At 27.9% G+C, this 12,171-nt stretch overlaps 1 protein-coding gene across 1 annotated transcript; it reads right to left on the minus strand.

Annotated features, from left to right (window-relative positions):
• Positions 1-4,310: 4,310 nt before the first annotated feature.
• On the minus strand, positions 4,311-10,155 carry LOC132943137 (uncharacterized). The gene is made up of 8 exons (XM_061011974.1): positions 10,102-10,155; positions 9,298-9,365; positions 7,016-7,169; positions 6,828-6,954; positions 5,873-5,976; positions 5,570-5,748; positions 5,318-5,511; positions 4,311-5,260 (listed from the first exon to the last, which is right to left on the minus strand). The coding sequence occupies exons 1-7, from the start codon at positions 10,105-10,107 to the stop codon at positions 5,361-5,363; spliced, it is 789 nt and encodes a 262-aa protein (XP_060867957.1). The 5' UTR covers positions 10,108-10,155; the 3' UTR covers positions 4,311-5,260; positions 5,318-5,360.
• Between the last annotated feature and the right edge of the window lie 2,016 nt (positions 10,156-12,171).

The following is a 12,171-nucleotide window of genomic DNA, read 5'->3' on the forward strand; positions in this document are numbered from 1 at the left end:
GTAGTCATACTATAACGTCGCGTGTTGGAGTACTATCGGACCGATTATGTCGAATCGATCAATAATAAGTATACCTATAGGTAATAAGTAGGTACTAGGATAGTGCAATAAACGCACAAGTTCACGAAGTACGTCCATTATAATGTATTAGTTTATTACCACCATAAAACTTTCTATGGTAAAATCGAAATGCCCAGTATTATTCTATTGTCATATTGTATAATACATATTTATATCACACGTTAATTATTATAACACTAATGTTCGGATTTTAATGCAAATTAATTTTTTTTCTAGAAGCTCTGAAACAATGCTTTCCAAGCACAAAATTCGTGTCGTGATAATAGTTATCACTGTCGTTCAAGATCTATCGTGATAATGCGATAAATGATAATATTCATTTTTATTCCAAGGCGTGTATTTCTAATTTAACTTTTAAAGCAGGGCTTTGCACCGGAATGATTTAGTCGGGTTTTGGGTGCTACATTAATTCGGGTGTTCAAACACTATAGAATAAAAAAATTTAACAATCGTTTGGGTGTTAATAACCGTTATTATTCGGGTTTATATTGGTTAATACGGGTGTTTAGTAGTTTGGAAAAAATATAATTTTTATTTGATAGTTATTTTAGTTTTGTAATTTCCTTTTTTGGAATACACATAAGGCGTGCACAAGAATTTGGTATGTGGTGTGCCATGAAGAAAATTGGACGCTTTCCCTGAAATGGTCCTTAACAAACCTAGCCTAAGCCCCCCGAAAAAAAATTAAAAATAGTGTTTGGTCGGAGACAATACATAGTTTAGTGGTTAGGTTAGACACCAGACCAGACCCGGCCATCGGATAATATATGTCAACACTTAAATATTTTATATTGCTATTGGCTGTATTTAGATCTATTATGTACTAATGTCTAATAGTAATTAATTATAATTTAAATAATTCATTATCTGGAAATTTGGTTTAATCAGAACCAAACGATAGAATCGGATTTAATTTTCTAATTATTTAAAAAAAACTTACTGTTAAACAAATAATTAACTACAAAATCTAACTAACCACATAACATAAAATATATACGAAATTAGATATCACACGAATGAAGATTGTAAAATAAAATTTATAATAGTTTCGGGTTTTGGTTAATTCTGGTTATATGGGTTTCGGGGGTTTGATTTTTTAAGGGTTTTAATGGTGTTGCGTGTTCTGGTTAATTCGGGTGCAAGGCCCTGTTTTGAAATAATAAAACCTATGGTCATGAAATAATTATCGACGATAAAGCATTAAAGTATAAAGCGATAAAGTATTTGGCATGTATTTATTTAATATAAAATTGTAGAATTACTATATTTGAATAACAATTATGTTACAGCTATGTTCCTTATGGCTTAATTGCTTACGTACCTGGGCATTATGTAGCATATGTAAGACGAGTAGGAGGATACTGGGAAATACACAATGAATTACAGAAAAAAAGTACAAACTGTCGTAATCCAAAAAAATGTTACATAAAACATATGTTAATGTATGACATAAAATAAAATGTTTAAACTTAATGTAATTACACACTACACTTGGTATAATTACGTAGGTATATCAGAAAGATATAAAAAGTTTGAATTTTTTTTTTAATTTAAAAATTATCTACTTGTTATTAACACTGTTTTATAAATTTTTTAAATTTTTTAATTAATTTAATAAATGATTGTTACTAATTTTCCTCTTTTTTTTAATATTTCAAATTTTCAAATTTCAAATTTCAAAACTCTAATTGCAATTATTTACAATTGATTTGCTAAATATTGGCGGTAGTTTGGAACGGATCGGACAAAGATTTGATTTGATAAAAAGTGTTTAATAAAAAAAATCTATAGTTGATAAAACAATTTATAATAAAAAAAATCTTTTTCTTGAATTTTTTTATTAAAATTTGATGTATATAAAAATACATATTATGTATTAAAATCTGTGAAGAATAAAAAAATCTTGATGGAATAAATACGCCAAAATTACAATTTTGATTTGTAAATTCTAAAAACCAATTGCAATTATTTGCAAAATATTGACGTTGGTTTGGAACGGATTTGACAAAGTGGGGGGCTGCAAAAAGTTAGCCCCCCTAAATCTATTTTTAAATTTGTGACTTTTCACTTGATTTGCAAATTCTAAAAACCAATTTGCAATCATTTGCAATTAATTTTCTAAATATTGGCGGTGGTTTTAAGTGAATCGGCCAATGTGGGGGGGGGGGACGGACTAACTTCATGACCATCTAAAACCTTTAACATTCAACTATTCAAACATTTGATTTTAAGTTGAGTGATGTAATGATTTGATTTAATATTATAATATAGTATAGGTATATTAATATACTCTATTATACAAAGATATTTATAATTGTTTTTTTAATAACTATCTATTTTGTGAAACATGTAAAAACGTTTTCTTCTTTTTTTTGTTTGAGGAGATCGGGGACTAGGTTAGGTTTATTATTGCCCATTTCAGGGAAAGCGTCCAATTTTCTTCATGGCACACCATACATACCAAATTCCTGCGCACGGCGCACGCCTATATATGTGTCAACAACTTTGTGTAGTTCTTACATTGGTTTTTGGATGGAGAAAGTAGTGGGCATATCACACGTATATATATGCCATGCGTAGATGGAATATAGATGGTAAGTATAAAGGTAGTACGCAAAAGAAAAAAAATGAAGAGTTTAATTTCTAAGTAATTACTTGTCGATTGGGGTTTGTCATTTCTAAGAACTGTAAGCCCCGTTTCAAAAATCAATATTACTCATAGACCTAACAGGTTGATAATTAATGTGACGTATACATTAATTATTTTCCTATGTACACTAAAGTAGGTACTACGTCTTATTAACCTATCCGGTTAATCGAGTTTTCATATAAGTGGAGAATCTTTTTATTTGACATGCATCATAACTGCCGGGGCAACGGAGGCGGCGTTAAATATTTTATACCCAACAATTATAGGTTACAAAAAAAAAAAATTAAAAACATAAAACACTTAATATATAACATAATATGTCTGCTGAAGGTACTTATAATTCTATATCTGTAATATGTTATTGTGAACGGACCTTAATACGTGACGAGTGGACCCGTGAAAACGGTTTTATCGAAATTGAATTCGAAAAACAAACAAGCGGGCGTCGTTCTAATATGATACGCACCTCACTATAATCACTATATAATATTATATAATAATCGTCTGACAAGGTCGATCGATTATTATTATTATTATTATTATTATACGATTGTCGGAATACCTGCTGGGATTTCGGTCGTCGAGACGATTATTCACGGACCACGGGTGTCCGACCTTAAGACAACGCAGCGTCAGATTCATCTTTGGGTAAAGACACGTCGAGACGGCGCGGCGGTGGCGGCGATAAACATCCGACGGACTTGTCAACTTCCTAGGAGGTCGGACGTGTGAAACCTTGCGTCACTTGGCGGAGACGCGGATCGAAACGCGTAGGTGTCTACTAAATTTTAAAATATTTTGGTACCTACTGTAAAAATATTCGTATACAATTTTGTACAACTCACAAAAATTTTCATTCGTAACCCTCAAAATCAATATAACAGGTTTTTGCGAAAAAGGGCCATTCTCTCTGCGAACGGAGAAATAGTAGGTGATATAAATAAATGATAAAATATATCCATAGAAATAGAGACTGTAACACACCGACCAAAATACATAGAATGCGTGTACTAATCAAAATATGATCCTGAGAGGATCGACATAATTATGCATTCAGAGTCATGGAAAAAAATATGAAATGTTATGTTATCTAAGTAAATTATTGTAATCATCATAATATTATATGAAAATATTATTCATAGGTAGTACGCACTCCATGTATTTAGACATTTAGTTCAGTACTGTGAAATGGCATCTCCGATCAGAATCATTTTACGTAAGTATAATTGTATATTTGTTTTGCCGTACCTTAATCTTAAGCTTATGAAATCACGTCCTTAAACTTGTTTACTCGTCCGAGTACCTAATTAAAATTAATTAATCTATATAATAGCCATTAAAATAATAAATTAAAAATCGGTCAGCATGTATCTAATCCGTTTACAGTGCGATTTTTAATTTTGTAAAAAAGATATTAAAGTGTTTAATAAAAATTATTATAGACAATATGGGTATAGCATAATATTATGTTTACTGTATATTTTTTTTCTTTAAAATTGATCGATTTCATCGTCGAGTTGGAGTCCCCAGATCGCATGCATCACGCGCGAATCGATAAATGCTCTACAATTTTACATACCCGCTAATATCAAATTATGGGTTATGCGCGTTTATTATTTCCGTTATACACACGTTTATTATCAATTTACTACTTTTTTATTACTCGAAGTCCGTGAAATTTCTTAGTGTGGCTATTTATTTAACTATTATTGTACCGCACGCATGTAGACAGGTACTTATTATAGCCATTATAACATTCATACAATATTTTCTAGATGGATAGATATTTCCACTACGATATAAAATGAAGTCGTTTTTTTGTTCCGGATTTACTCCAAAACGACTTATTCTGCAATCGTCTTGCAGTTTTTTTAAAATTAAAGTTGACATAAATTTAGTCCGATAAAGTTATTAATTAATAAATAATTAAAACAAAATATGTGTTAATTATACATTTATATATTAGTATACATATTGTGCGGCACGGAAGCCCGCGGGTAACCTGACCTTTTTTCTTTTGTGTGTGTTTTATCGGTGTGTAGATATGAATTGTTCCGAGAAGTAAAATTCAACAATCTATCCTATCCTAGAGTCCATCCTTGATTTCTTGAACTTGTACTTATAAGTTATAATATTGCCAATGTATTTCACCCGACGTAACTTTTGCCACCTTGGGACAGCTAGTACATTATATTTATTAGTACGACTGTTGGGAAAATAAAAAATGTCATATTAATAATAACTTATTTATACCTAATTGCATACTGAAATATAATATAAAAATAGGTTTATCTATTTAATTTAAAAAAAATGTACAAGGAAGATAATTCAACAAAAAACATTATATTTTATTACAAAATTCTACAAGATATGTAATTAATTGATAAATTCAATTTAAATTTAAATTCAACAGGCATAACTAAACTTTAATGTTTAGACTGATGTATAACTATATATGAAACTAAGTTGACGAATTTGGATACTCTTTCTTAGTGCCCGAAATCCGAATCGTTCAATACTTTGTTGACTCTGAAAGAATTAACGAACATATAAAAAATTATTTTAATTACTTCTTACACTATTTACCCTGATTGAACTGAACATATTGATAACTTTATTTTCATTAAGATTATCTAAAAGTTTTCCATCCTGATTCCTTACATTTTGAATTTCTCCTAGAGCTACAACAATGCAAGAACTGACCAGTTATATCTGAAACTAAGTTGGATAAATTTGGATAGTCTTTCTTAGTGCCCAAATCGTTCAATACTTTGTTGACTCTGAAACAATTAACGAGCATAAAAAAAATTATTTTAATTACTTTCTTATACTATTTACCCGGATTGAATTGAACACGCTGATAACTTTGTTTTTCTATTAAGACTATCTAAAAGTTTTCCAGCGTGATTTCTTACATCTTTATTTTCTTCAAGAGCTACAAGAATTGTTGAGACAACGAACAATACTGGATCGTAGAAATTCCAAATATTACTAATTTTTAATAACTGTATAACTTCCTGTTAGTATAAAAATTATATATACATAACACCAGAAAATATTATACAGTAGGTGATATTGGAAGTTGGAACATACATCAATATTATTCTTGTTGATAAAATCGAAAAGAACATCATAACATACCCATTCGGCCATTATCATATCTGACTTTAATGTATACACACTTTTCATGTGTGTTGGTAAAGCAGAAAATTCAGTATGATTGTTTGCTACAAACTTGACAGGCTCTGTAAATACAATAAAAAAATTAAACGATAATATAGAAAAAACTTGTGTTGATAGTTGTTGTCGTGCTTTTTTTGCTTCTATGAAGTAAAAGCACTTAAAAGCACTTAAATTTAAGTGCTTTTTGATGATTGTATGTGCTCTAAATCCCGAACCCTGGTTATGACTGTTATGAGTGTACAAAATGTTACAATTTAAAATTGCACATATTTGGCATGTTTTTATAATAGGTCAAGTCAATTCACCCTAAAACTAAAGATAACAACACAAGATCGGTTCTGTTGAACTCATCATAGGCGCAAATAGCGTTTGGGATTTGGGGGAGGAGGGCTAAAGCCTTACTTTGGTAATATTGAATCAGGATAAAAAAAATTAAGGAAATGTTTGGGGGGGGCTTTGGATATTTTTGGGGGGTCTTATGCATTAACCCCACCCCCTATTTTCAATTAGTTCAACTAACATTTTCTATGTTGTCAGAGAGAGAAAAAAAATTAAAAAAAAAAAAAAAAAACTAACTTAGAATTAACTCTTAATAAAAACTGGAAAAATTACATGAAATAATAATATAATATTATTATATACAATTTGTTTTAACAACAAACTTATCGTATGACTAACAGAAAAAAAAATTACTAATAACAATATAAATATATTAAAAGATCCATACAAATTACTAAAAAAACATGTCCATCTCTTCTCAAAATTGTTTTTCATATGCAATGATTTATCATATAATTATTATATAAAAAAAAAAAATGATAATATATCCATTACAGTGACTCAATGATGAGGTACACTCAACACTTATACGGCAGTAGTTTTTTAAAATTATTATAAAACTAAAAACAATTACCCTCATTCTTCCAACCCTTGGAATGCATTCTTTTTACTTGATGTATTAAACATTTTAGTGTCGATGACATGCCATGGTCATTTATAGAGGATACAAGCTTATTAACTGGTTTGTTCAAATCATTTGTCTAGAAAAAAAATTGTATTTATATTAAACAATATTTCTTCATAGCAATTTTTTATTGTTACTTTTGATAATATTGGTCCTACTAATTGCAGTATTGTACATAAACAATGCATTTTTAGTTCATTGTTGTCATTATTTTCTTTACTTAAGTCTGTAATGCATGACAAAATAACTTTTTCTGGAAAAGCACCATTTCTAAAGAGTTCGCCAATGAATCTATCAAAAATAATAATTTATATAAAAAAAAAAATTAAGTAATAGTTAATTGAATAGTATTAATTCAAAACACACCTGCAATTGCACATGGATTTTTTATTAAAATCGAATTGAAAATTATTTAAAGTTGATATACACCTATTTGGTACCTGGTAAACTAATACTAGTATGTATATTGTTTAAGTATTATTAAACCAAACCTTTAAAAATAAGTAAGCTTATTTTGAATAATAATAATAATATATAATAATCATAAATCATAACAAAATATAATGACAACATAACTATTTACCATCTTATCATTTTTCATCTTTTCTTTTAATTTGTTTAATTCTTGTTGATACTTTGTTAAAGTATAAAATACATCTGAACATTTTTTTAATAGAACTTTTTGAAATGTAGTTTTACTATGTGTAGCAAGTTTATTAAACTTGGAGTCATTTACCATACATGCACACATCTGGGCGTATATATGTGTATAATTTTGTCTTTTTAAAGCCTAGATGGATATATAAACGATAATGCAATAAACAAAATAAAAAGTAATGATAATCTACAAGTTCAATTAGAAGTTAGAAACTATAATCATTATTAATATATACATACTCGATCAAATATTATATCTGTTATTTCTTTAAGTAGTTTAACATTGTTTATTGGCAAAGCAATAATTTTTTGCAGGCCTTATTCTAAAGCGCAGTTGGGCTTATTTTGCGTATTTGGAAAAGCTAGATGCGAACTTGATAATCAATTTTTGCGTAATTGATTTAAGTAAATTTATTGTTATATTAATAAGATAAGACAAGCAAAATAGTAGTTCTGTAGTAAGAAAGTAGAAACTTTGGCTATATTGATGAATATTTTGTTAGTACTATTAAACTTGTTGCTAACCGTGTTTGCAATGCTAACATCAGAAATATATTTGACGGTTTGGGTAAGGATTTAGATTTAGCTGATCTAAATATGGAGTATACAGATTTAATGGAACATAATAGATTAGAAGAGTTACGACAAATGCCATTGCCTAAATTATTGCAATATTTATCTGGGTCCAACGAGTTTAAAATATTAGTATTTTACTTGCTCGTGTTATAGCTGTGAAACCTCACAGCGCTGACGTTGAACGATTAATAAGTTAAAGACAATATTCTTAAATCAATAAATCGTCAATGTTTGCATGTTGAAAAAGAAAATGAATATCTTTTTGTTCATTTTATCATGCCTGCTCTTCAAAATTGGGACCCAAGATCAGCAATACAAATATGAAATATGGTTAAACTAAAATGAACGCCGCATTAAAGACACACCCAAAGCCAAAGAACAAGAATGGTTTAGTGGGATAATTATGGAAGCAACAAAGAGAAAATCTGAAGAGCAAACTGGACAAAAATTAAAAAAAGAAAGTTTTAATATTGTGTTATGTATATAAATATTATGAAAAAAGTAAAGAGTTAATTAAAATAAAATATTTTAAACGTGAATGTTTATTTTGTTTCTTTGTAATAGGTTAAGTCTTAAATTATTCCACCTTAAAGCTAAAAATGTTATCATTTTTAACTATAATTTGATATTATATTTAGAGATTATTATAGTTTTATTTTTATAGGCTTATTTAAAAAAAAATGCGCAGTTGATAAAAATCCTTAGAATAAGCCCTGATTTTTTGTGTCATCTTAGCCAAGTTGACATCATTTAAATGATAAACAATTGATCTTACAGTATTTAACACTTCCTAAAATAATACAAATTTTAAAAATTAATGGTTAAAATGTATACATATATAGAGACTAAATAACACTTATTATTGCATGGTTAATAAATAAAAACTATTCCATCTCTAATTTTTTACACAAGTGCAAGTGCAAGAAAAATGAAGAATAACTATTTTATCTCTATGTATTGTATAGTAATACACGATGCTCATGTTCATCCAGGCAGAATATAGTAGAAAATAGCAATCTCGAGACATTTAATTGTGGTGTTGATATTATTGTTTAGAATGTTGGATTAAATATGTAATTACAACAATGAACAATTTAACTTATTTAACATATTTTGATGATTATATATCAAAGAAGCGTTAAAATGTTATAAATAGGTGACATTGTGTGTAACATTGAATACTTACATCAGAGTTATTTTTTTGTTCCATAATGATTTTTTTTCAATTTTATCAACTGCAGTACAAACAATCAACTGTAAATAAAATAAAATAAATTATAAGAAAGAAACATATTTAAATTTAATAATAATAATAAATTAATACAACATTTCATTTAGAGACTGATTAGAATAAAACTCAAATAATTTGTTAAATCAAAAATTTACTTATTTACTACTTTGCATACGTATTATTATAGTTATAGTTATTATTATTATTATTATTATTATTATAGTTAACTTTACTTTTCATAATAGCTCGGATTTGTATTATTATTATAATAACCATTACAATATTACCGTTGAAAAAATTAGATTTTTTAAACATTGAATTGGATATCCGTTTTACTTAGTTAAAAACATAAAACAAAACTAATAAAATACATTTTGAACAGTACAGAACTGTTGAAGAATAGATATTTGTGTTAAACCATATTATGAATAATATTTTAACAAGGTTTTTAAACAAAATCAAAATTTTGTTTCATTCTTCAAAGTGTTAGGTATTTTCAAGTGCAATTTATCTAATTGTTCTTTTAGTAAACCAGGTACAAAAAAATCAAGAATGCTTATCTAACAATATAGTCAGACATACCTAGTTCTAACTCGAGATTTTTTTTTTTTCGGTAATATTATATTATAAATTGTAATCATAAGGTAAAATAAAAATACCTATTATTTACTACTAATTATTATCATAAAATATAAAATACGTCTAATATAAAACATAGTTATTAAGTATATTTTAATTGTATGGAAATATATGTTATACCTGCATTACTGCAAAGTTCTTTAATAATTAATATAAACAATATTATTATGCTAAACAGGACTAATTTTATATTATCTATACAGTTACAATTACCGTCACATAACATAAAAAAAATATACCTTACTTGTGGTTATTTGTGTATAGAGTATTAACTAGTTCTGCAAAATCTAGTCTTATAATCTTCAGTTGACACAAATAAATCAATGAAAACGGACTTCACAGACCTGAGATCAATGATGACAATTGGGAAATTATTATTTATGCAGGTATAATATATTTATACTATTATGTTGCCAAGTATTTGTTATTATACATACCCAACACACCAAGTAACCATTAAAATTACCTAGGTACTACTCAATAACAATATTATGCTAATGCAGGCCAAGTATTAAATTTTAAGTTATAACAATATCAACAATGGCCAAAATCACACTGGATAGGTGCACAACTTAAGTCACCTAAGCATCTACTATAGTTACTACTTACTATAGTTGGAACTAGGTACCTACCACAGAACAGTTTACTATAATATTATTTTCTCAATCAATATAGAACACTCGTGTCTCGATGCAGTGTAGTATTTACAGAAAACTACAAGTAGACCGATCTGATCAATGACAGTGTCTGATCAGCATTGTATGTCTGTATCAACTATCAAATTGTAATAAGTGCAATGCAGAAAATTCAATATAATAATATAATATAAATATTATAATTATAATATGTATTAGGTATTAGGTAAGTATATTAGGTCTATTATGTATGAAATGTTAACAGTTGTCAATTAAGTGATAGTTTAAAATTTGAATATGTAATACCGTGATGCAATTAATAATAAATAGTATTCAAATACAATATTATAGTACACAGATTTAAACATAATAGTATAGAAGTCTGTGTTATAATAGTATGGAATAATTATATTGTAGTATCAGTCTCACAGAAAAGAATATTTATGATTTAACTTGTGGTAGATAGTGTGATAAACTGATAAACTGATTAATTAAAGACCGTGCGTGTGATGCTATACAGTATACACCCCTTAATAGAATATCAATTATTATTATATTTATATTTTATAATATATTTATCAGCTGGCCGTGCGGGTAAACGCCGAAAACGGTATAACAAGTCTTATAAAAATCTGATAAAATAACCATAGACCTAGTATAACTGTATAAGGTCTATGAAAATAACATAATATCCATAGACTTATAGAAATCTATAATAATGTTCCTATGTCTATGGTAGTCTAGAAATTAGCTGGACTAAACCGGTGTGAAAAATAATGCACCGGGATGTTTGGACCATATCATTCACATGATTCACTACCCCGGTGCTGGATAATGTGGGATCATTTTAAACCCGTCAAGTTTAGCGTTTTTTTTTAGAATATCACAGAGTTCTATATACATATAGTACATAAGTAGTATCACAGAACAATAGTATAGACGTATAGTCTGTGCGTAATATTAATATATTTATATACTATATTATTATAGACACACAAGTAATAATTATAACTTATAAGTTTATAAGAAATGTATGGTTTAGCAGCTCAAGAATAGATATAAGATGCGTATAGATACCACGCGTCCACATCTACCAGCTATCACTTTCGTTGGCGTAGATGAGGCTATGCCCTTACAAAATATAACGTTTGTTGATTTGAATTACACATTTGTTGATGTAATAAATATATTTTTAAAAAATTTTTTATATTTTTTAACTTTTTTCAAATTCATAGTATAATATACAAATTTGGAATGACACCGAGTAAAATATACTTGGTGTACTGATGATGCATATCGTGTGACCAGTCAACGTGTTTTAAAAAGTAACTTTAAAAAAAAAATGCAACTTTTTTATTCTAGGCTCACGAGATTACCTACTGCTTAGTGCTTTTTGATAAAGTATTTGGTCATACTGCTTATTTGCTTCTGATCTTATTGAATTTATGTGCATAACGCCTTCTTTATATGAATTTCTAATGAGAAAACACTTAATTTGTATAATTATTGGAATCGACGCAGATAATTAAAATAGGTGTCCAAGATTTTCACAAAA

Source organism: Metopolophium dirhodum, chromosome 4 (genome assembly GCF_019925205.1).
Source record: "Metopolophium dirhodum isolate CAU chromosome 4, ASM1992520v1, whole genome shotgun sequence".
NCBI lineage: Eukaryota > Metazoa > Arthropoda > Insecta > Hemiptera > Aphididae > Metopolophium > Metopolophium dirhodum.

Excerpts from the sequence above, each read along its gene's own strand:
- LOC132943137 (XM_061011974.1), bottom strand. Across the intron at positions 5,977-6,827 it reads CAAGGGTTGGAAGAATGAGG|AGCCTGTCAAGTTTGTAGCA; the intron begins GTAATTGTTTTT and ends TTGTATTTACAG. Across the intron at positions 5,749-5,872 it reads ATATGATAATGGCCGAATGG|GAAGTTATACAGTTATTAAA; the intron begins GTATGTTATGAT and ends TTATACTAACAG.